At 42.1% G+C, this 27,147-nt stretch overlaps 1 protein-coding gene across 2 annotated transcripts in view; it reads left to right on the forward strand.

The window, feature by feature from the left end:
- Positions 1-27,147, forward strand: part of LOC126480980 (transcriptional adapter 2B-like) — a 108,741-nt gene that overhangs the window by 46,619 nt on the left and 34,975 nt on the right. For both annotated transcript variants that reach the window (XR_007587493.1, XM_050104417.1), the window contains exon 10: positions 6,131-6,293. Coding sequence is in view for 1 of the 2 variants with exons in the window: in XM_050104417.1 (XP_049960374.1) it covers positions 6,131-6,293 (163 nt within the window). In the remaining variant the exon portion in view is untranslated. The remainder of the gene's footprint in view (positions 1-6,130; positions 6,294-27,147) is intronic.

Below are 27,147 nucleotides of genomic sequence, written 5' to 3' on the forward strand. Positions count from 1 at the left end.
TAAATGGTGAGTCTTAGTATGCAAATATGTCCATAGAAACTGAATAATCTTGTGTATACTGAATTGTTGATTTGGGTGCAGAGATCTGCAAGGAAGTGTACATAAATGATCAGACGGACAGCGTGAGCACCAATCTCTGGCTGGGTGCTGATGCACTGTTGTGTATCAGAAGGTGTCATTGTTGAGTAATTGTAGGAGGATACTATATGACTTAGACAAAATTTCTAGTTGTTGTGATAAATGGCAGCTTGCTCTAAATGTGGAAAAATGTAAGTTAATGGATATGAGTAGGGCAAATATCCCATAATGTTCAAATACAGCATTAGTAGGCTGGTGCTAGACGGTCACATTAATCAAATATTTATATCTAAAAACAAAGATGATGTAACTTACCAAACGAAAGCGTTGGAATGTTGATAGAGACACAAACACACACACAAAATTCAAGCTTTCACAACCCATGGTTGTTTCATCAGGAAAGAGAGAAGGAGAGGGAAAGACGAAAGGATATGGGTTTTAAGGGAGAGGGTAAGGAATCATTCCAATCCCGGGAGCGGAAAGACTTACCTTAGAGGGAAAATCCTGCTCCCGGGATTGGAATGATTCCTTACCCTCTCCCTTAAAACCCATATCCTTTCGTCTTTCCCTCTCCTTCCCTCTTTCCTGATGAAACAACCATGGGTTGCGAAAGCTTGAATTTTGTGTGTTTGTTAGTGTCTCTATCAACATACCAATGCTTTCGTTTGGTAAGTTACATCATCTTTGTTTTTAGATATATTTTTCCCACGTGGAATGTTTTCCTCTATTATATTCATATCATTAATTAAATATTTATCGTAAGATTTGCAAAGTGATATTAAGTAGAACAAACACAAAAGGGTGGTAGTACAAAAGGTGAATAGTCAGTAGGCTTCGATTTATTGGGACAATTTTAGGAAAGTGTGATTCATCTGTCAAGGAGACTATGCATAGAACTCTAAAGTGACCCTTTCTCGAACACTGCTCAAGTTTGGGATTGCCACCAGGTAGGATCAAAAGAAGACAATTAAGTAATTCAGAAGTGGGCTGCTAGGTTTGTTATCGATAGGTTCAATCAACATTCGAGCATTATGGAAATGCTTTGTGAACTCAATTGGGAGTCCCTGGAGAGAAAACGATGTTCTTTTCGTGGGACACTATTGAGAACATTTATACAACCGGCATTTGAAGCTAACTGCAGAACGATTCTGCTGCCGCCGACATCCATTTTACATTAGGACCATGAAGATAGAGAAAGTAGGGCTCTGACGAAGGCGTACGAATAGTCGTTTTTTCTGCTGCTCTATTTGCGAGTGGAACAGGAAAGAAATGACTACTAGTGGTACCACCTGGTGACTTGTGGGATATGTATGCAGGTGCTAGTTTTCCATTGAGTCAAATTTCACTTTGTTATGTGAAACCATACATTTACCTAACAACTTTACATTCTTGTTATTTGGTGCAAAATTAGTTTGACCAATAATGGCTATGGCCTCTGATGCATACAAAACTGCTAGTGGGATAACTTTCTTGTAACATCACTATTTTCTTTTGTTTTAGTCCATGTTATTGTCTGTGTCACTTGGAATGCTATGGCTCATCGTAAATTCTTTGCACCATCCAACCCTGATGGGGAACTAAGGTAGAGCAAATGGATAAGTGTGAAATCATTATATACACCATCTCAAGCAGAGCTTTCCTGCAATTCTGACCTAAATTTTCAATGTAATAGGGTTTCTTGTACTAAATGTAGTCATCCGATTTAGTCATTAATATTGCAGATGCTCTATAGTTTGTCTACTTTTATTCTTAATGTATAAATGCTTAGTAGATCACTAGATAAAGCATTTTTCAAAGCTAGCAGTTCACCTTGATTTTTACATCAAGAATTTACTGTGTGTAATCATTTATTTCTTTTTCATATTCTCCGTAGTTTTGTCTATAATCTATTCGAAAAAGGCAGGAGGATTGTGTCTTGCCACGCATCAGTACGTGTTTTGAAATGCTTTGAAATATGTATGTGTAATATGTCTTTAGATATTGTAGTTGTGTGTGTTTGATGGATTAGATATATAGTCTTCTTATTAACTCTAGAATTTTCCTTCGTACTAAATTACTGAATACCGAGACCATAACATACCTCACTGATGGAAGAATTACAGTAATCTGTCCATATTTAGAGTTCAAATTTGATTTATTACTCATCAGTGGTTTTACTGTGATTTAACATCCACTTTTGGAAAGAGCTCTTTATTTACTTCAACAAATACTAAATGCATACACCATTCACATTTGAGCTGTAGAATTAAATAATTCATTGAAGAAAATCAGATGCATGTTGCATAATCATCCAGTGAGAATACTACACACATTTAGAAAGTACACAATTAAGCTAGCAAAATATGTGCTCATCACAAAAATGAATAAAAGAATTTGTGTGAGATTTCCCTAACAACATTAAAAAGAAGAAAGAAGTTGTAATGGAGCCAGAACAAACATCATCAGGACTCTTAAACTCATTGTTTAGTGTATTTTTTTTTTAAATAGAAAATCATATGGTATGTTGATCCTCAGCCCCAGGTACTCTCAATGTCTGTTGAGGCTATATTTATTCTGGTACATCCTCTTCAGCCCCACGTCTATTTTGCGGTTGCCAACCGTCCTTAAACTAGCATTGTACAACTGTCATGTGGTATGTCAATTTTTATCAGTTTAGGAGATCTGTAAAATATGTTTTTAGGCAGCAACAAAGTGGAAGAATTTTTGCAGTAGTTCAGACCCACCTTGATGTACTTCTTTTGCAGTGGTTTTTTCCAGTCCTGTTGTACAGATTCCTGGAACTCGGTTAACAATTTATTGAGTTTCAGGAATTTCTTCTCTGATTTCAAAGTACATCTAGTGTTACTTTTTTTTAAGGCAGACCTTGTTTTGGTGAATCAGTCACTAATGTTCCATCTGCTTCACAGAAACACAGGTGATTAATGGTAATGGTGCAAATTCTCACAAAAGTCCTTTCAAACATTACCTGCTCCATTTGTGAGGAAATCTTCTCTAAATTCTATGAGACTGCCTTTGTTAAAAGTTTGTTTTTACTTTCAGACATTATGTTTGAAATTTGTTGCAAGGGATTAGCAAGTTTTTATGATCCGGTTCTTGTATGTGCAGTAGTCTACGGAGGGGTCAATCAAAAAGTTTTCTGGTTTCCAGAATTCTGGAAGGCATGACGTCAGCAACTATTCTGCCTAACGAAATTAAGCAAGTTGCATAGAACCATCAAATAACAATTTCCTTTATTATTTGACAGACTAGTTTCAACTTTATGCTCATTATCAAATCATCCAGTAAGCTATGCAATAATTTTCATTATGACAGCCACATGAATGTTCATTGTCGTTACACATATCTTTAATATAAAGCAGTAAAGGGCTGAACTTCATTCACCAGTTAGGTGCAATATCATGAAAACAAATGGTACTCATTACAACTTAAGAAACTCAGGACCCTACTAGTCATTGTGAAAAGTAGGTCATATAAAAGTGGTCGGGACAAGGATAAGTACATAAAAACATGGAAAAACTGTAGAGATTCCAAAAATGGTTCAAATGGCTCTGAGCACTATGGGACTTAACATCTATGGTCATCAGTCCCCTAGAACTTAGAACTACTTAAACCTAACTAACCTAAGGACATCACACACATCCATGCCCGAGGCAGGATTCGAACCTGCGATCGTAGCAGTCGCGCAGTTCCCGACTGAGTGCCTAGAACCGCTAGACCACCGTGGCCGACTATAGATTCCAAATCAAAGTTGTGAAGTGCAGTGCAAATGATGACTATATTTAAATTCTAAAATAAGTGCAATGCTGCCTGGAGTGTTATTAAAAGGGAAATTAATAATTTTGATAAAGAAATCTGTATCCTTGTTGACTATGATACTTTCAAAGAATGTTTTGTAAATAGTGGCAGTACCATCACGCCACATAATAATTCTGCCTTAGATGTAGTAGCCTGGGTCACATCATGTGAAACGGACAAGATGTGAGAAATTTACTTGGGCCTTAATCACATTAAATTACATTCACAAATTCACAAACAAACTAACCAATTCTAAGCCAAAAGACAATTTACATTCAGTAATTACATCATAAAGTGTATAGCAAAGAAAATCAAAATATCACTTCTCTCAATGTCAGAGTATTCAATGATGAAATTTCCTTAAAAGTCTTAAACTCGCAGTTACATTGTCTATGTATACAAAAGGTACTAATCATATTTATGATAATAGAAAATTGCATGCGTAGAAAGATGTATAGCTATTTTGAAAACAATGGAATTTTAAGTGAAAAGCAGTTAAAGATTCAGGTCTCACCTGTCAACTGTAGAAGCAGTTGGAACATTGATGAAGAGTGTTTATGAAGGGTATGGAACAAGGATACTGTGTTTGGAACATTTATTGATTTAAGCAAAGGATCTGACTCAGTCTCATACAATATGATTATCTAAAAGTTGGACTCCTAGGGCATGAAAGATAAATCATGCCATTTATTCAAATCTTATTCAAGCAATGGGTTACAAAAGGCAGAGGGGCAAACAGTTTACACACAGGCAGTTTTGCATCAGGCCATAGTATTTGCAGTTGTTGGTTGGTTGGTTGGTTGGTTAGTTGATTTTGGGAAGGGGACCAAACAGAGAGGTCATTGGTCCCATTGGATTAGGGAAGGAAAGGGAAGGGAAGGAAATCGGTTGTGCTCTGTCAAAGGAACCATCCTGGTATTTGCGTAAAGCGATTTAGAGAATTCAGGACTACCTAAATCAGGACAGCTGGACGTGGGTGTTAACTGCCGTCGTCCTGAATGCAAGTCCAGTGTGCTAACCACTACGGCACCTCACTTGATTCTGCAGTTTTATTGCACTGACTAAGAGCAGGTGGGCAGAGGTGGCCAAGCAGGTCACACATGTGCAGAATGCATGCAATAGGGCCATCTGGCAAGTAGCCTACCTGCACCTGTCCATGAATGAGCTGGTGGGCACTTGTGGCTGCCCTGGCCTCATAGGGCAGTATTGGAACAACCTGGTTTACAGCTTTTATATGCAAATAAGAGAGACCATGATACTCCCAGTAAAAAAGAGAAATGCCCGAGGCCCTGTTCTTGGCAGAGAGCCCAGCAGAAACTTGTTTAAATGTCTTGGCATTCTGACAGTGCCCAGCCTGTATATATATAAATTTTTAATCTCTACTGGAGAAAATTTGGAAAAATTCAACACGAGTTATGATGTGCATGTACACAGTCACTTGTTGGATTTGCCCTCTGCAAGACTTGCTATAGTCCATAATAACTACAAGCACTTACGCATAAATTTTTTCAATAAATTACCACCTACAGCTGGTATAGTGGCACTAAACAAATATAAGAGCATAGTACAAACTTAGCTAAATTGCAATTAATTCCTAGAAACTAATAATTATAACGTGTTTTCCTTAAGTGATAATAGAGTATATTTTAGTTCTTTAATAAGATAGTTATTTTGTGTTTTCTTTTCTGTGTTCATAATTGATTATTGTATAAAACTTGTCACCACTGTAAACTTTGATGAAGGTACTTGTATAAAAAAATATTGAAAGTCTAATAATGATTCTGGTTATGATAATATCCTCAGAAAAAATGGCAGTTTCTTCATTAACAATAAAACAGTGTATATGATATCACAGATTTATTATTATTATTATTATTGTTATTATTTTTGCTTCTTCTGAGCAGCAACTTGTCGCACAGGTATGAAACCTATTGTTTCAGGGATTAAATTAACGTTACATATAAACTGTTGTGCATTAGGTTTTGCAGTTTTGTGTTATCAGTAGTAATTCAGTAGTATCATATTTGTTTAACATGCGGAATATGTCCCATCACTGGTACAGATGTTCTCTTCGTATTAATATGAATCCATAATGACACAGAGGACGAAAAACATTTTAATATCATATCTAGTTATATATTGAGTATAGGCACCAATATTTGCATTTTGTTTTATGTTGCTGATTTATTATGTCATTGTCATGTTTTCACTGTAGAGAGACATGTGACTTAAATGGGATACATAAATTATTTATTAGAGAAAGAAACGACGACGGCTCATCTTCTATCGAAGAAAGGTCCACCTGCAGAAGCAGCAGAAGTCCCAGCCACGATAGCAGTGGAGATGGGGTGGAGACGATGACACCAGAGGAGATCTCCACCCTGCCAGAATACCATCTCCTGACACCTCATGAAGTTAAGGTAATACAACCTATTTATCTAGCCTTTGTTACTGCTGCTGTTACTTTGATTACATTCTCTTATGCTTTGAGATCATAATGTTCCCAAATTTATGCTTTTAACACTACAGTAACAATGTCAACTTCGTATGTAGAAATGCACAGTCATGTTATTTTTACATACAATTACCACACACCGGTAACTGAGATAGTATAGTGATGTTAAAATCTTCCTAGAACTAGTATTCATGAAGCAATGAAACTGAAGACTACATATAATTTTTGGTAACATTCAAAATGCTATCAGAGATGTGACAGTTGTCGTAGTATGCAAATGAACAGGACATTGTCTGTAAATTGTCGAATAGACTGTGAATTACTTAATTATATAACAGTTGATGTGCTTATACATCAAATAGTAGTATTTTATGATAGAAAAATGAGAAACAAATATAGGCTTCTGAATATTATATGTTTTGAGTAGATGACATGTAACTTTACTTGGAGAAACGGTATCTTGTGAAGCATGTTAGAAACCTTTTTGATGTTATAGTCTTTATTTTCTAACAGTGCGATGATCGTACAAGAGTGTTTGGGCTGTACCTTTCCAAACAGTGAAGAAAGTTTATGTATGGGGAAATATTCTTCTGGAGTGAAAAGAAATGTGCCTTTGCAGCACCTCTTCCCTTTCTGTGCTGCATATCTCTCCTCCTGCTATTCTTTTTTCCCTCCCTTGGGGAACAAGTCTGGGATATTTGTGAGAATGTGTTAGTTTCAATAGCCCGATAGTTGGAACAGTCCCACATTTCCCCCCCACCCATGTATAAAACCCAATTGGCAGCTTTCTAAGGCTGACCGGAGGCTTTACTCCTCCCCAGCAACCTTTGACGTACAACAATTTCCCAGCTGTGATGACCAGGTAGAGCACCTTAACAACATTCTCCTTACCGCTGCAGAACGTTCCATACCTCACACTTAAGCTTTACCATGCCATGTCCCAGTCCCCCTGATGGAATGAGGCATGCCATGATGCAATTTGCATTTGGAGATGCGCTCTCCATGTTTTTAACTGTCATAATACCATGACGAACTGTACTCGTTATAAACAGTTGTCTGTGCAGTGTCATTGCATTCTTTGGGATAACAAAAGAGCTAGCTGGGTTTTATTTACTAGTTCTTTCAACAGATTCATTCCCTCTTCCATCGTGTGGGGCAATCTCAGTCGGCTGTCTGTCCATTCCCCAATTTCTGGCCTGATTGTAGCAGATGTCATTGTGGACCGTATTGCTATCTCCAAAATCTTTGGCCACTATTTTGTGGAGATTTTGAGTTCTGCTCACTATCACCACAGCTTCCTCCCTTGGAAATGAGTGGAGGCGGCTTGGGCGATACCCCTCTCGTTTCAGAATTTTGAATGCTGCAATGCCGTCTTTACTATGAGGGAGCTAGATGATCCTCTCACTTCATCCTGATCTTCTATCCCAGGTTTGGACAATGTTTGCATTTAGATGTTTCAGCACGTTTCTCTTGCGGGCAAGCAGTTTCTCCTTCATACATGCAGTCACATGTGGGCAGATGGCACATTTCCCAGATACTGGCGTGAAGCCACTCCCATACCCATACCTAATCCCGGTAAGGACAACCACCTTCCTTTTAGCTACTGACCCATTTTTCTCACCAGCTGTGTTTCCAAGTCGGTGGAACATACGATTCATGGCCACCTGGTATGGTGGCTTGGATCTCGCGCTCTACTAACCACTTCACAGTGTGGATTTTGAGCTCGCCATTCTGTAGTTGACCACCTTGTCACTTTGTCCACCCATGTCATGAATGGTTTTCTGTGGAAATACCAGACTGTGGTTGGATTTTTCAATTTGGAGAAAGCTTATAACACCTGCTGGAGTGTTGATATCCTCCTCCTCTCTACATGTTGGACTTACAAGGCTGCCTGCCCCATTTCCTCCAGGAATTTTTAAAAGATAGGGTTTTCAAGGTACATGTGGGTTCTGCTTTGTTGGATACCTTTATCCAGGAGAATAGGGTACCTCAAGGGTCTGTCCAGAGTTCGTATTCTTTGCTATAGCCATTAATCCTATCATGACGTGTCTCCCACCATGCATCTCTAGCTCCCTTTTCGTCAATGGCTTTGTGATCTATTGCTGTTCTCCTTGAGCGGCTTCTTCAGCGTTATCTTGACCATCCTTATTTGTGGAGCATCAACAATGGCTTTTGCTTTTCCATCGACAAAACTGTTTGTATGAATTTCTGGCAGCACAGTGGGTTTCTTCCACCATCTTTACATCTTGGGCCTGTTGCCCTTTCATTTACTGAAACTACAAAATTCCTGGGACTCGCGCTCGATAGAAAACTTTCTTTGTCCTCCCACATGTCTTACCTGGCCACCTGCTGTACCCAGTTCCTCAGTGTCCTATGTGACCTAAGCAGTACTTCCTGGAGTGTGGATCCCTTGTCCATTCGAAACTAGACTATGGGTGTTTCGTTCATTCATCTGCACATCTGTTCATCTTACGCTTTCTTAATACAATCCACCATTGTGGAATCCATTGGCCACTGACGCCTTTTACACTAGCCTGGTTGAGAGTCTCCATGCAGAAGCTGCTGAACTACTGCTGTCATACCAGCATGATGTTCCCCAGTGGATGCACGTGACGTTTGTCTGTCACGCCTGGCTAACCATCCTATGCCTCCATTTTTGATGACTCCCTTGACTGCCAGTATGTAGTGTGCCCTTCTTGTCTGTTACCTCCTGGAATTCGCTTTTTACTCCTACTCCAGCAGCTTAACTGCATGCTACTGGCCAGGTTCCGGTTGGTGTGAACCCTTCACTGCCTTGGCTTCATGCATCAGCCTGTGTCCATCTTCATTCGCTTCCTAAGGAAATTAATCCATGTCCGATCTACCGCTACAAGTTTTACAACATTTGCACGCAACTTAGCAGTAGCACCTTTATGTACACTGATGGCCCTAAGACCAACAGTGGTGTTGAGTGTGCCCTCATCTTTGGCACTAACCATTATCGGTATCAGCTTCCAGAACATTGCTCAATATTTACAGCAGAGCTCTTCGCCCTCTATCAGACCACTCAGTACATCCAATGACTCAGACTTTTTAATTGTGTCATATGCACCAATTCTCTTAGCGCTCTTCAGAGCCTCTGTGTGCTGTATACCGTCCATCTCTTAGTGCAACGAGTCCACGGGAGCCACTGTGATGCTCATGTGGATTTCTGTTCATGTCAGTCTGACAGGAAATGAGGCTGCTGACGCTGCAGCCAAGCCTGCAGTCCTCCTACCTCGGCTCGCTAGCTCTTCCATTCCTATCCTTGATCTCCTTGTTGCTGTCTGTCGGTAGGTGGTGTCACTTTGGCATTACCATTGATTTTCTCTTCATGGGGACAACTTCCAGGGAATTAAAACTTTTCCCAGCAGCTACTTGGCTGACCTCCTCTAGGCCCTCCTCACCATGAGGAGATCATTTTTTTAGTCATCTCCATCTGTCTCCATCTGTGCTCGTTGTCGTCAATCTTGACGGTTCACCATTTCTCGAGTGAATGCCCTTTTTTTAACCAGTTACATTCTAGTGTATGTTTGTCATCTGAGTTATGAGCCATTTTAGCGAATGACATGCGGGCTGTTGACCACATTTTAATTTTTATCCATCGTAGCAATATGGCAAAGGACATTTAATCTTTGTTCATGACTTCCGCTGTCTCTACGGCGTATTTTGTGGCCCTCTCTCAAAGAGGAAGTCCTTGGTCTTAGCTCTCTTTCCTTCCATTGATTGAGCGTAATGTGTAGCTGCTTTTAACTTCTTTTTTGTATTAGTGTTCTAAGGCTATAACATGGGCACTTATCCCCGAAAAAGAAAAAACACACACACACACACACACACACACACACACACACACACACACACACACACACACAGAGCTACACTGTGCCAGCTGAATCCACTGTGCTGGGATTTCAGTTAGGTAGGTAAATTTTAGTGAGTTATTGTTGTGCAAGTGGGGGAGTGGAAGAGAGGTTTGGGAAGTAGTGCTTAATAGCTTGGAAGGAGGCAGCAGATGTGCGAGATAGATATGGGGAAAGTGAGGCAGCAGGTGTACAGGATAGGAATGTGGTACGCTGGAGCTAATGAGTTCCCTTTACTACTATCTAACACTTACATCTGTCCATTTCCTACACTTGTATTAAACTTTCACTTTTTCCTGCTAGCAACATCCCATTCACAATGGAATCATGCTCCATCTACCTGTGCCAGTTCAGAAAAGTATTACTATCCCTAGTTAAAACCCAATCTCACATGAAATCCATCTCCCTGACCCCTTTCCCCCCCCCCCCCCACCTCCCCTTGTCCCCTACTCTCTAACCATAAAAATTCTCTTCTCTGGGTGCTACCTTCTTTCATAATGATCTTCAGATTCTCAGATTTTATGAATCCCTATACTTCATCAATCTGATGCTATAAAAGCAAATATCCTGGGTGCAGACATCCCTCAACCAACTCTCCTCCCTCTCAAGACACCTACACCATACCTCCAAATTGAATCTGTTGCCCTACAACATCTGAAAGAGCACTCCAGACACTATCTGTAAAAGTAATCAGATTTATTGATATCTTACTCCTGCCTCAGAGCACCACTACCATTCAGTGCCTATCCTACCCCCATTGAAACACATCTCAGCTTCTCATAGCACCCACACCCTGCTTTGCTGACCTTTTCAATCTGCCACATACTTCAGAATTCCCACCCAGCATCCCATGAAACAGAGAACCAAAACAAGCTAGTGTTGTCAACATATCCATCAGAAAACTCAATCCTACAGAACTTTCAGTCCTATCCAAAGGACTTACCTTCAGCCACACTCCCAAGTTCGACCATGCTGGACTCGTCAGAGACCTGTTTCTTTCTCCTGATCCCCACAGTGGAACCTGTCTTTGATACCAGTGGTTTCAATGAAAGGCAATCTAATCCCAACATTGAACCTTGCCTCTCTTAGTTCATACCACCACATAACCACCCCCTCCCCCCCTCTCTCTCCCCCTCTCCCTCCCTCCCCCCCCCCCCCCCCTATGTAACCAGCCCCTGGTTACCTTCCAGGAATTCCTTACTTCCAAACTGGCCTCACCATCCTTCTCCAGGTCCCGTCACAAGAACTCAAACATGCCAATGGAAGAAAGAACAGCTGTCTGCAACCTCAAAACAGGCCCATATTTAATCATCCTTCCTGGAGAAGAAGCTTCCACCAATGTCATGATGAATTGCAGTGACTAGCTCACAGAAAACATCTGCCAGCTGTCTGACTCCTCCATCTACAAGGCCTGCCATAGTGATCCCATCCCAGCTGTCCAGCATAAACTCCAATCCCTACTCAAATCTGTAGGCCCATCTCTCAATTCTTCCCCTGAATTCATCTACCTCTTCAACCCAACGACTCCCCACATGCCCACTTTCTATATGCTTCCCAACATCCATAAACCTAACAATCCTGGCTGCCCAATTGCAGCTGGTTATTGTGTTCCCACTGAAAGAATCTCCACTCTAGTTGACATCCAACCAACTGCTTGTAGCCTCTCATATTAAGGACATAAACATCTCCCTTCACTGACTCTCAGAACTGACCTTACCCCATTTCCACCTAAATTCCTACTCATCACTGTTGATGCCACTGTCTCATACATCAACATTCCCCATGCCTGGGCCTTGTTGCTGTCGAACACTGTCTCTCCCCAAGTACTTCCGACTCAATACCCACCAGCTCATTCCATATACATTAACCAGTTACATCCTCATACAAAACTATTTCTTCTTTGAAGGGTAGATATACCCACAGATCAGCAGCATGGCCATGAGCACCCACGTAGCACTCTTCTGTGCCAATCTGTATATGGTCCACCTGGAAGAAACCTTCCTAGACCCCTAAACCCCCACATCCCGTGTCTGATTTAGATCCATTGATGTGGACTCAGAGCCAAAACACTTGACCCCCATTCCTCCACAGAGTCAACATTTTCTCTCCCATTTCACTTCACCTAGTTCTCCTCAGCCCAACAGGTCACTTCATGGGACATTAACTCCACCTCTCTAAGAACTTCTTCCTTACTGTCACCTATATCAAGGCCACTAACCATTAACGGTGCCTGCATTTTGACTGTCATCCCTTCCACATAATCAAGTGAGATGGTACAGGGGTTAGCACACTGGACTTGTATTCGGGAGGATGACGGTTCAAAACCTGCATCTGGCCACCCTGATTTAGGTTTTCCGTGATTTCCCTAAACTGTTTGAGACAAATGCGGATGGTTCCTTTGAAAGGACACAGCCGGCTTTCTTCCCCTTCCTTCCCTAATTCTAGGGGAGCGATAACCTCGCTGTTTGGTCCCCTCCCCCAAATCAACAAACCCCTGCACACAAAAAAAATCTCCCGTTTGTATGGCACCTGTTGACGGTGTATCTGCAGTGATGAGAAGTCCCTTGCCCATAATGCTGAGGGTCTCGCAATGCACACTAGCCCCCAAATGTAGTCTGTAAAGATGTCCTGTGCCATATACTCACACCCCCTAACCATATAAGCACCTCCAAACCCCCCCCCCCCCCCCCCCCCGTCCCCGCCCCCCACGTGCAGTGGAAGCACCCCTCTCATCACCCGATATCATTCTGGACTGCAGCAGCTGTAGCACGGTGTTTGCCAGGAATTTGGCTATCTGTGCTCAGAAATATGGGACATCCTACCCATAACCCTTCACATCTGTACAGACGTAATATTTTGTATCCTATCCAACCTACAAACTGTCATAGTCAATCCCTATGCCACTCTCACTCTCAACTACTTGCTATATGGGTCACATCCCTGTGGGAGACCCAAGTGCAGAACTTACCTGATTCGTCCACCCATAATGTTGTATTTCAGGCTTATCCTTTCCCATAAGAGGCAGGGATACCTTGAAAGCAGCCACAACACGCACTCGCATGGTGTTTGTAGAGGTTTTCAGTGCCATGACCAGCCGCAGATTGACATGTCTGTTAACCATGTAAACAAAGAGCTGAGTAGATCGGTTTTGACTGTGATGCCTGTTTCTCAGTTTGGAAATGGGGATACATGGATCATGATCAGCACACGAGTTGGAGGGGGAAACTTGCAGAAAGTGTATGGGAGCCCACAGGCACACAATACAAAATCCCTTTGGTTACAGGTGTCAAAGAGGCATATTTTTAGGTTAGATTCAGGTTGCAGACAGAGAGTATTGAAAGAAATTAGAACAGAACATAACCACAATATATGTAACAGTTTCCAGAAAAATAAAATTAATTTGTTTTACCAGAACAATAGGTGATTAAAAACAGGATAGATGAGCTGCTTGTTATCTAGAAGATGGGGAAAATTCTGAAATTCACTATGTTGTGTGCCTCTCTAAACACCATGTAACTGCCTCTGAATGCCTCTGAATGCCTTATAACCACTGGGATGAATAAGTTAAATATAAGGGGTTGTAGACTAGCATCATTTTCATGTAGAGTTTAACATGAAAAAAGGAGGAGGAGTTGCAACATAATATGTAAAAGTTGGACAAAAGACAAAATTTTAACACAAATAGTTTTTGATCAATCAGAACCTAGAGGCTTGTGCTTGCAGGTTGTTGCTGCAGAGTACTTTTCTGGTAATTGTAACAGTCTGCAGATACCCTGTACGAAACTTTCAGTTATTTTTGAGAAGTCTAGATGCATTATTGAGCTACCTGTCAGAAAGAAGAAATGGTTAGTATTAAGTCTGCAGGCTTTTGTGACCATTGCCACTGAAGTTAAAATCTTCTGGGTTGTTAGGCCGCATTGTATTTTTTCAAACAATCAATGTTTCAGCCCCTCTGCTGGAATTTTCTGCAGGATCTTCTGGTGTCCACAGTAGATTGATCACTGTCAGAGACCAGTGTTGCTTTCTCTCATAAAGGGGGGTTTTTCCACAGTTGTGCTAAAGAAGTGGGATTATTGGGTAAAAATCTTGGGCCACCATTGGCAGGCCATTGTCATTGACTATCTGTGCTCAGAAATATGGGATATCCTACCCACAACCCCTGACACCTGTACAGTGCCAAAGAGGACTTCATGCTAGCAACTCCAGATGCAGTGCGCTGGATTGAAGGACTGGATATTCAGTTGTAAAGACAAACCTAAGTTTCTTGTGTGTCGATATGTACATATGTATATGTAATTTAATTTCATGATATGTCTGTATTAGCCATATGCTAAATAAATAATAAGTAAGAGGTATTTTGCTGTGCTAATGTCGAAGAAGGGGTTTATTGGCTAAAACTCCCGTGGTTACCATTGGTGGGCCAACGTCATTGGTTAGAAAGGGATTTCCCCCTGCACTTAAGCTGGGGAAGAGTTATTGGTTAAGATTCCTCCAGCTGCTGTTGGTGAACCCACATCATTGGCTAGAAGTGAAATGGGCAGAGCCTGAGAGGGGGTATGTTTATCCAAAATACTATTGTCCACAGTGCAAACAACTTCCTGGAAGCCACCTCTGTGGACAATAGTATTTGGATAAACATTCTCCCCCTCATGCTCTGTCCGTTTCATTTCTAGCCTAGAATTGGGGCTCACCAATAGCAGCAGGAGGAATTGTAACCGATAACTCTTCTCCAGCATAAGTGCAGAGAAAAATCCCTCTCTAAGCAATGACATTGGTCCACCAATGGTAGCCCTAGGTTTTTACCAAATAATCCCACTTCTTGCATAAGTGTGGAAAAAACCCCTTTTATAAGAGAAGGCGACATTGGTCTCTTACGGTGCTCGGTCTACAGTGGACACTACAAGATCCTGAAGAAGATCTCAACAGAGGGTCAGAATGTCAATTGTCTGAAGAAATATGATGCAGCCTTACAAACGAGATGATTTTAATTTAAGCAGTTAGTAGTTTGTGGGGACATCAGTGTAGACTCCTTAAAAGACACAGACAGAAAAAATTAACTGGGATCATTATTTGGACATTTCAATCTAATTTCAATAATAAGTTTTCCAACTCATTTGCAGCAAGATAGTAAGACACTGATTGATTTATATAGTCAGTGCCCAGGCTGAAACAATTAATGTGAACCCAGTTGGTAATGGGACTATCTGACCATGTTGCACACTCAGTGGGGATAAACAGTACAGAACATACAGCCCTGGAACAGTTTCATAGGAAGCAGTGTGTCTTATTAATGAGAACAGAATACAGTGTTTCAAGAGTAATTTAAAAGAGATGGTATGAGATGAGGTAAAAATAGATAAAGATGCTAATGTGAGATCCAGTTTACTCCCTATAAAATTTTTGTCAGTATTTGAAAGTTGCTTTCCTAAAAAGTTATCCATAAAATCCATATAAAGAAAGTGATAAGCTATGGATAACTAAGGGAATTAAAATCTCAGGTCAAAGGAAGAGGGAAATTCATATAAAGGCCAGGAATAAGTAAAAATCTGACATTGTGCATTCTGCAAAAAATAAATCAGTAAATAAATAGTAGAACATTTTAAGGAAATCATGTCAAGAAATATGTCCTGACAGAAATCAATAATGCTTTATTTATTAATTTATTTACTAAACACTTTCACAAAAATAAATCTTCTGCAAACTCTTTTATACGTTTTCATTAAAAAGACCATGTTCTAAACCATCTATAAAACTATTTTTGGTTTTGGAATAAGAGCATATAAGACCATAAAAAAAGAATGAGGTGGAGGTGCATTGAAAATGGGGCCCATATTCTACTGGTACTAAAATTAGATCTTTTAGTATTTTTTATAATTTCTTAGAACTCTCTAAGGAAGATAATATTAAGCCTTGGTGACTAGGAAATGAGCATTAGTCAGAAAAACTGCAAGTAAGTAGTCTTTTTTGTTTTTTTAGACATCTCTGCAACATTCAGATCTACAAAATTCTTTTTATAAAAAATGGAATGGAATAAGGGACCTAATATTAAAAAGTTTTCTCTTTTTTGTGTCTCTGAAAGTTTGAGGTAATCACACCTGAAAAGTGCAATTTTTTGGGTTCTTTTCTCTTAACATTTCTTGCCAAGCAGTCCCATCAATGACATTATGTGGTCGGCAGTATAGCTTTCTTCATGACATTCTACAGCAAATTAATGAAACCTGTAAAAAACAAAGTAGCTTGAAGTACTCATTAGCATAAGATCGTAAAAAGGACCTCTTCTAGTGCTGACCCCTGACACTTACAGAAATGTATCAGCACCTTCAAATCCTGTGTAAAGAAACCCTTACTAGGTTTGGGAACCTGTGGCAAAGAAACCCACCTGTGACTACTGTTGCACAGGTACAGGGCATGGCCACTATGGCGATGGAGATGCTGGTTTTCCAAACTTTAAAAGGAACCGTCAGTTGTTTAGCCACTACAGAACATACCAACACATTTATACGATTTTTCATGTGGACACTAATGTTCCACATTAACTGCTAACGTTGTTGACACACAGTACCAGAATTAAAGCAGCACATCAATAGCATTACACAATCAAAAAAATAATTTTTTTTAAAGACTAATTGTTCTCTATTACATGAATCCAATCGAAAAAAATCCCAGGAAGACTGCTATGAACTTCACCAAAATTTACACAATGTGACAATGGTGTAAAACCTGCAGACCGTTTATACAATGTGTACTGTAGCTGTTATGTAACAATTGTACTACCATAATTTCCATTCCATTGGTAACACACTATTAAGTTGTGAAGTTTATAACTAGTTTCACTTTGAAGTTATAGCAGAGAACGACTAAGTGAAGCAAAGTTGACCGAAGAAATTCAGGTTCAGCTTTTTATATCTCCAGAAGTAACTGTGGGATAAGCCTGAAACTCTGCATGTAATAACTTACCAACACAAGTTCTCAGGATATAAATACGACATGATGAGTGTTCACAAAAGGAACAACCCCACCTCCCATCTTTTTTCCCCAAGTTATTTGCACTTTGACACTTCCTGGTCATCAAGACTTTTGATATTGTCTGCACCAGAGAATAATAAACAATTATAGAATGTAATAACAGATGTCAGATTTGAGTACCAGTGGAATATGGTCCCATTTTCAGTGCACCTCCACCTTGTCGTTTCTTAGGGCCTTATATGATCTGATTGCAAAAAGAAATATAGTGTTTTAGGTTGTTTAGAACATGGTCTTTCTAATGAAAATGATTTGAAAGAGTTTGCGGAAGACTTTTTTGTAAAAGTCGGTCAAAAATAACCATTTTTGGCATTTTTTGTAAAAATCTTCAATTCTGTCCATAGTTTATGAACTATTGGAAAGTTATAGGAGGATGAAATTTTGTCTTCTAAGACCTTGTTTTGGTAAGTTATTATGTGCAAAGTTTCAGATGTATCCTGCAATTACTTTTGAAGACATAAAAGCTAAACTTCACTTTTTTAAAAAAAATTAGTCTCTTTTTTCCAGCCGACTTTACTTCAAATTATCCTTATGCAAATCGCTCAGGAAATCTTTCTTTGTTATTTCACTTAAGAGAGTGCAAAAAATTTTACCCAGTAGCCAAGTTTTATTTCTTTCAAGACACTATTGCTGGAGGTGGTAGGTCTCGAAGTTGCCAAAAACTTGTGGATGCACTGTTGATAGCTGTGCTATGAGGTCAGCAAAATGACTGTATCTCCTGAAGTATTGAATTAATGACTGTGAAACTTTACCAACGTTCATTGGGAACATGTGTGATTGTTCATACAAAATTTCATCTAAATCTGTGATGGTTATGTGGGAACCTCTAGACCATTTGACATTTTATGGCCCAGCTGTAGTTTCCCCTTGCTTTCAGCTGGTCTCACTACTAACAAAGCAAGGTAATGTTGGTTATGTTACTAGGCCTGATCAGTCATTCGTGCAGACTGTTGGCCTTGCACCTACAGTACGGATATCAGGATCATTGGGGCACACAAGCCACCTCACCTGTGCAAGGTCATGATTCATGAGGGGAATATCAGGCACACTGTCACATAAAACACACTGCTCAGAGAAATGCGTGTACAATGAAAACAAATAACAAATTATAGTGGAGCAGTATGACAACAGTTAATAGAAGAGGAATGTCAAGCTTATTTTTTTTTATTTGATGCTATATGGTAGATATAATGTAAACAAATGGCTTCATTATTCTGAACTAGTTATAGATGGTCGTTAACTATTTGACCTGAAGTTCCACAGTCACCTGCATGTTAACAAAATTCTTGCTCGTGTAGAAAACATTTTGCTCACGTGTGATGTCTCTTCATATTTTTGGCTTCCATCCATGAAAATATTGCAATAGAATAGTCTATCCTAGGAAGAACATCCATTTATTTTTCTGCTTTCTCCAGGTCAAAATTTAGGATTAATTGGAGTTTGTTTCTAAAGAGCTCGTGTAAATTTGATGATTCGGTGTTGTTAATTGGACTCTCTACTGTGAAACTTTTTATCTTTGTTCACTTGCACATTTTTGCCTGTTATAATCTTAGCCTGGAGATGAAGACATTGGCTAGAAAATGAGTGTGGGTTTTAGGCCCCCCCCTCACCCTCTCTCCTTGCACAGTCCATATGCTGGACTGCTAGTAGCACTTTGGAACCCACAATTGATTCTGTCTGCTGGTTTCATGCAAGTTTTTTCACAACCAACCTTTGAAGTGCTCAAAGGTCCCTGTCTATCAGTATATGAACTCTGCCTTGTCTTGGTTTAGCTTTAGTTGTCCCTTGACATTTCCACTTCGCAATTACATAACCAGCTTCAGCAGCTTTAGGACTGAAATGTACCTGATGGATATGTTACACATGGGACATACAATGACTAGTGCATGTTCAGAGTCACTGACACCAAAACCTCCAGATGTCAGACACTCAGATCGATACCAAATGTTGTGTGTCGATAGAGTATCAACCAAGATATTGATTTTGTTTGTGCTGTGTGCGGTCATCCAGTAGAAAATGCATAAACGATAATTAAAAGTAACACCACAACTTGGGAGTATAGGAAAAGCGTGTCTGTGAGTTAATAATGTGAAGATCTCTGGTAGGTGAGTTGGTAGAGCATCAGATCATCATACTAAAGGTCACTAGTTCGAAACCTACAGGTAGCTTCTTCTTTTTCTTCTTCTTCTCCTCCTCTCCTCTCTCTCTCTCTCTCTCTCTCTCTCTCTCTCTCTCTCTCTCTCAGTTTAGGAATGACCTTTCATTCAGCACAGGAACAATCACAATAGCAGAACACCTGCACAATATACCAAGGTGACTCAAAACTGTTGTTGATGTGTGTATTTACAATTGTGGTTTGAGTTCTAGAGCTGAAAACAGTGTATATCACAAGGTACGTAAGTTTGATATTTACTTTGTGCATTTTGTGTTACTTGTGCCTACATGAAATTGGTATCTGCATGCGTATTCTCCAAGTATTCTTGCAGTTCGAATTGGTGTTTTTGACCTCGTATCATACTAATGATAAATGCAAGACTATCTGGGAAACGTGCAAGCAGGCAATATACATATATAAGCCAAGGTTGCTTCATCAGGAAAAGGAAAGAGGGAAAGACGAAAGGATGTGGGTTTTAAGGGAGAGGATAAGGAGTCATTCCAATCCCGGGAGCGGAAAGACTTACACACACATATCCATCCGCACTTATACAGAGACAGGCAGACATATGTAAATGCAATGAGGTTGGGCAGAGATCTCAGTTGAGGCGGAAGTACAGAGGCAAAGATGTTTTTGAATGACAGGTGAGGTACGAGCAGCAGCAACTTGAAATTAGCGGAGGTCGCGGCCTGGTGGGTAACGGGAAGAGAAATATTGAAGGGCAAGTTCCCATCTCCGGAGTTCTGATAGGTTGGTGTTAGTGGGAAGTATCCAGATAACCCGGACGGTGTAACACTGTGCCAAGATGTGCTGGCCGTGCACCGAGGCATGTTTAGCCATAGGGTGATCCTCATTACCAACAAATACTGTCTGCCTGTGTCTGTTCATGCGAATGGACAGTTTGTTGCTGGTCATTCCCACATAGAACTCTTCACAGTGTAGGCATGTCAGTTTGTAAATCACGTGGGTGCGTTCACACGTGGCTCTGCCATTGATCATGTACACCTTCCTGGTTACAGGACTGGAGTAGGTGGTGGTGGGAGGGTGCATGGGACAGGTATTACACCGGGGGCAGTTACAAGGGTAGGAGCGAGAGGGTAGGGAAGGTGGTTTGGGGATTTCACAGGGATGAACCAAGAGGCTACGAAGGTTAGGTGGACGGCGGAAAGACACTCTTGGTGGAGTAGGGAGGATTTCATGAAGGATGGATCTCATTTCAGGGCAGGATTTGAGGAAGTTGTATCCCTGCTTGAGAGCCACATTCAGAGTCTGATCCAGTCCTGGAAAGTATCCTATCACCAGTGGGGCACTTTTGGGGTTCTTCTGTGGGAGGTTCCGGGTTTGAGGGGATGAGGAAGTGGCTCTAGCTATTTGCTTCTTTACCAGGTCGGGAGGTAGTTGCGGGATGCGAAAGCTGTTTTCAGGCTATTGGTGTAATGGTTCAGGGATTCAAGACTGGAGCAGATTCGTTTGCCACAAAGACCTAAGTTGTTGGGAAGGGACCATTTCATATGGAATGGGTGGCAGCTGTCATAATGGAGGTACTGTTGCTTGTTAGTGGGTTTGATGTGGACGGATGTGTGAAGCTGGCCATTGGACAGATGGAGGTCAACATTGAGGAAAGTGGCATGGGATCTGGAGTAGGAGTAGGTGAATAAAAATGTAATACTACATGCTATTAATTAGTTTATTATTTGTTCTAAAACATTTTCTCTTTCTTACATAATTCTCTCTCTCTATATATACACTCCTGGAAATGGAAAAAAGAACACATTGACACCGGTGTGTCAGACCCACCATACTTGCTCCGGACACTGCGAGAGGGCTGTACAAGCAATGATCACACGCACGGCACAGCGGACACACCAGGAACCGCGGTGTTGGCCGTTGAATGGCGCTAGCTGCGCAGCATTTGTGCACCGCCGCCGTCAGTGTCAGCCAGTTTGCCGTGGCATACGGAGCTTCATCGCAGTCTTTAACACTGGTAGCATGCCGCGACAGCGTGGACGTGAACCGTATGTGCAGTTAACGGACTTTGAGCGAGGGCGTATAGTGGGCATGCGGGAGGCCGGGTGGACGTACCGCCAAATTGCTCAACACGTGGGGCGTGAGGTCTCCACAGTACATCGATGTTGTCGCCAGTGGTCGGCAGAAGGTGCACGTGCCCGTCGACCTGGGACCGGACCGCAGCGACGCACGGATGCACGCCAAGACCGTAGGATCCTACGCAGTGCCGTAGGGGACCGCCTCGCCACTTCCCAGCAAATTAGGGACACTGTTGCTCCTGGGGTATCGGCGAGGACCATTCGCAACCGTCTCCATGAAGCTGGGCTACGGTCCCGCACACCGTTAGGCCGTCTTCCGCTCACGCCCCAACATCGTGCAGCCCGCCTCCAGTGGTGTCGCGACAGGCGTGAATGGAGGGACGAATGGAGACGTGTCGTCTTCAGCGATGAGAGTCGCTTCTGCCTTGGTGCCAATGATGGTCGTATGCGTGTTTGGCGCCGTGCAGGTGAGCGCCACAATCAGGACTGCATACGACCGAGGAACACAGGGCCAGCACCCGGCATCATGGTGTGGGGAGCGATCTCCTACACTGGCCGTACACCACTGGTGATCGTCGAGGGGACACTGAATAGTGCACGGTACATCCAAACCGTCATCGAACCCATCGTTCTACCATTCCTAGACCGGCAAGGGAACTTGCTGTTCCAACAGGACAATGCACGTCCGCATGTATCCCGTGCCACCCAACGTGCTCTAAAGGTGTAAGTCAACTACCCTGGCCAGCAAGATCTCCGGATCTGTCCCCCATTGAGCATGTTTGGGACTGGATGAAGCGTCGTATCACGCAGTCTGCACGTCCAGCACGAACGCTGGTCCAACTGAGGCGCCAGGTGGAAATGGCATGGCAAGCCGTTCCACAGGACTACATCCAGCATCTCTACGATCGTCTCCATGGGAGAATAGCAGCCTGCATTGCTGCGAAAGGTGGATATACACTGTACTAGTGCCGACATTGTGCATGCTCTGTTGCCTGTGTCTATGTGCCTGTGGTTCTGTCAGTGTGATCATGTGATGTATCTGACCCCAGGAATGTGTCAATAAAGTCTCCCCTTCCTGGGACAATGAATTCACGGTGTTCTTATTTCAATTTCCAGGAGTATATATATATATATATATATATATATATATATATATATAGTTGTGTGCGAGTGTATACCCGTCCTTTTTTCCCCCTAAGGTAAGTCTTTCCACTCCCAGGATTGGAATGACTCCTTACCCTCTCCCTTAAAACCCACTTCCTTTCGTCTTTCCCTCTCCTTCCCTCTTTCCTGATGAGGCAACAGTTTGTTGCGAAAGCTGGAATTTTGTGTGTATGTATGTGTCTGTTTGTGTTTCTATCGACCTGCCAGCACTTTCGTATGGTAAGTCATCTTTGTGTGTGTGTGTGTGTGTGTGTGTGTGTGTGTGTGTGTGTGTGTGTATAAAACAAAGATGTAGTGACCCACCAAACGAAAGCGCTGGCAGGCCGACAGATACACAAACAAACACAAACACACACACAAAATTCAAGCCTTCGCAACAAACCGCCGCCCCACCAGGAAAGAGGGAAGGAGAGGGAAAGACGAAAGGATGCGGGCCTCAAGGGAGAGGGCAAGGAGTCAATCCAATCCCGGGAGCGGAAAGACCCACCCTGGGTGGAAAAATAGACGGGTACACACTCACGGGCGCACACACACACACACACACACACACACACACACAAGCAGACATATTTAAAGACTAATATATATATATATATATATATATATATATATATATATATATATATATATATATATATATATTCCTGGAAATTGAAATAAGAACACCGTGAATTCATCGTCCCAGGAAGGGAAACTTTATTGACACATTCCTGGGGTCAGGAACATCACATGATCACACTGACAGACCCACAGGCACATAGACACAGGCAACAGAGCATGCACAATGTTGGCACTAGTACAGTGTATATCTACCTTTCGCAGCAATGCAGGCTGCTATTCTCCCATGGAGACGATCGTAGAGATGCTGGATGTAGTCCTGTGGAACGGCTTGCCATGCCATTTCCACCTGGCGCCTCAGTTGGACCAGCGTTCGTGCTGGACGTGCAGACCGCGTGAGACGACGCTTCATCCAGTCCCAAACATGCTCAATGGGGGACAGATCCGGAGATCTTGCTGGCCAGGGTAGTTGACTTACACCTTCTAGAGCACGTTGGGTGGCACGGGATACATGCGGACGTGCATTGTCCTGTTGGAACAGCAAGTTCCCTTGCCGGTCTAGGAATGGTAGAACGATGGGTTCGATGACGGTTTGGATGTACCGTGCACTATTCAGTGTCCCCTCGACGATCACCAGTGGTGTACGGCCAGTGTAGGAGATCGCTCCCCACACCATGATGCCGGGTGTTGGCCCTGTGTGCCTCGGTCGTATGCAGTCCTGATAGTGGCGCTCACCTGCACGGCGCCAAACACGCATACGACCATCATTGGCACCAAGGCAGAAGCGACTCTCATCGCTGAAGACGACACGTCTCCATTCGTCCCTCCATTCACGCCTGTCGCGACACCACTGGAGGCGGGCTGCACGATGTTGGGGCGTGAGCGGAAGACGGCCTAACGGTGTGCGGGACCGTAGCCCAGCTTCATGGAGACGGTTGCGAATGGTCCTCGCTGATACCCCAGGAGCAACAGTGTCCCTAATTTGCTGGGAAGTGGCGGTGCGGTCTCCTATGGCACTGCGTAGGATCCTACGGTCTTGGCGTGCATCCGTGCGTTGCTGCGGTCCGGTCCCAGGTCGACGGGCACGTGCACCTTCCGCCGACCACTGGCGACAACATCGATGTACTGTGGAGACCTCATGCCCCACGTGTTGAGCAATTCGGCGGTACGTCCACCCGGCCTCCCGCATGCCCACTATACGCCCTCGCTCAAAGTCCGTCAACTGCACATACGGTTCACGTCCACGCTGTCGCGGCATGCTACCAGTGTTAAAGACTGCGATGGAGCTCCGTATGCCACGGCAAACTGGCTGACACTGACGGCGGCGGTGCACAAATGCTGCGCAGCTAGCGCCATTCGACGGCCAACACCGCGGTTCCTGGTGTGTCCGCTGTGCCGTGCGTGTGATCATTGCTTGTACAGCCCTCTCGCAGTGTCCGGAGCAAGTATGGTGGGTCTGACACACCGGTGTCAGTGTGTTCTTTTTTCCATTTCCAGGAGTGTATATACAAAGATGATGTGACTTACCAAATGAGAGTGCTGGCAGGTCGACAGACACACAAACATACACACAAAATTCTAGCTTTCGCAACCAAAGGTTGCTTCGTCAGGAATGAAGGAAGGAGAGGGAAAGACGAAAGGATGTGGGTTTTAAGGGAGAGGGTAAGGAGTCACTCCAATCCCGGGAGCGGAAAGACCCACCCTAAGGGGAAAAAAGGACAGGTATACACCCGCGCGTGCACACACACACACACACACACACACACACACACACACACACACACATCCATCCACATTGGTGTATGTGCGGATGGACATGCGCGCGTGCGCGAGTGCATACCTGTCCCCTCCTCCCCCCAAGGCAAGTCCTTCCGCTCCCGGGACTGGAACAACTCCCCACCCTCTCCCCCAAAACCCACATCCCCCCGTCCCTCTCCCTCCCTCATATATATATAAGAGTGGGAAGTCTTTAAACTGTGTTGGTTCTTGCTATGTACACGTGACACAGTTCGTTTAGTTCAGTATGTTTCATACCTCATATGTGGAAGACGCCAAGTGATTTTGCCTTTACTGATTTCGCTAAGATGCTCTTGATTTTCTGTGAATGTAAACTACAGTATAATTGACACATTTGGGCAATAAATTGGATTGAATCAAACAGCCTCTTTTGAAAAGTACAAATAAATTCGGTGCAGTATATGAAGGAGTAACCAGTTGGGGGTAACAGCTGTAATTTATTCATAGTCACAGTTTTTCAGTCATGTTTGATTGCAATGCTCAACTTATAATAGCAAGGCTGTGATTGTTTATTAACCCCTTAAATATAGATTTTTTTCACATTACATTCTAAAAAATAATATATTTTTATTAATGAAAATCCTCCTGTAGTGAATGACATTACATACAGACATATAAAGACAGCTATAAAGCTCAAAATAATGAGTTACAAAATTTTGAAGATCACCAATAATAAAATCCCAAGTACACTTGTGCACTGGACCTTGACTAAAATATTCTGAAACTTGAAGTAATTTTTTAGTCTCTGTGTAGCTATGAAGTTCAACTATGTAGTTTACAATGGTTTCCTGTGAACATAAATCTTGTAGGAGCTGGCTGGAGCACGGTGGATGTATTTATCTTGTACCACTGGCGAGCACTTGCCACTCAACTGACAAACTGTCGTCACTTTGTCTCTAATAAAGTAACATCACATTCTTCTTCACTTCCTGAGCCTCTAAATTCAGTGTCGAACTCAAGATCACTGTATCCATCCGTATTTGAAAGTATTGCCTAAACAACAATACAGGAGAGACTCTGAAAGAGCGCATTTTGTTATAGAGTATCCAAAGCAGCACACAGTAAAGACGATATCTCATGGCAACCACCTCTGTCAAAACAGGACAGCCACACTACAGCTGTAGTACCAGGTGCTCTCTAGCCACTGAACACTTTAGATATAAGTGCTGAAATGGATGTAAGTGGGATTTGTTTTTACCAGTGTTAAGTTGCCTGAGTATACTCGGGATTTTAAGTTTCTGTCAAAATAATAAAAATGAGCTTGGGGGTTTATTGCACACAAAGCAGTTAGACGTGCCATGTCTTCACAAAAGTGTTGTTTAGTAATCAATCATTCCTCACCATAATTCAGTAAAAGCCACTTTCTTCAGTCATTTGTAGCTGATATTTCAGCTCCTCTATACTTGTAAACCGTTTACCGAATTCCAGCAATTTTAATCACTTGGAATGAAGTTCTGTACTCCATCTTCATACACCTTTATCGCCAACTTTTAGTCCTTGAGTCATTGAAATCATCATTTTCATACATTTAATGTTTATAAAATCTCACATCAACCTTCTGTTTCTTTCCATATTCTTTCAACTGCCTGTTCCTCCTCCATGGGGATATCACCCATACAAAAGAAAATGTGCTTGTATAATACGTACATACAAAAAAAATGTACATCTTTTAGGTAACATAGATGATATTTATTAAAGGAAAATAAATGAAAAAAATAAACACACACTGGGAAAATTCCATCTTAGGAACAAAAATCAGATTAAACTGCAGAAAGTAAAAATCACACTTTAGTTTGATATGGAATACATTGTTTTTAAATCTGGAACTGTAACCAAAACTGTAAATATCTTGGTTTTCAGACCACTGATGGTCTTTTAAATTAATGAAATGAAACACAGATGATAAAATAAACAAACATGCATTTTTAGTAGTTCCAAGGACGGATTTGAAGTATCGTATATAATCTAAACAAATACTTTAAGTTCCATTAAGTTTCGGGTGTGCAGCCAAAAGAAATCTCCTTCTTCTTCTAATATTTCGGCTGTGTAACGTTCAGCCATCTTCAGAGTGAGCCGTAAGACTGCCGCTCCAGTGCTCGCTTCGTCCCTTTATACTGTTTTACCGCGCGACTGCACATGCGGCCACAGATGCAAATGCGCCAGAGACGTTGGGCGGCAGAGGCGTGCATAATGCGCGAG

This window comes from Schistocerca serialis, chromosome 5, assembly GCF_023864345.2.
Source record: "Schistocerca serialis cubense isolate TAMUIC-IGC-003099 chromosome 5, iqSchSeri2.2, whole genome shotgun sequence".
Lineage (NCBI taxonomy): Eukaryota > Metazoa > Arthropoda > Insecta > Orthoptera > Acrididae > Schistocerca > Schistocerca serialis.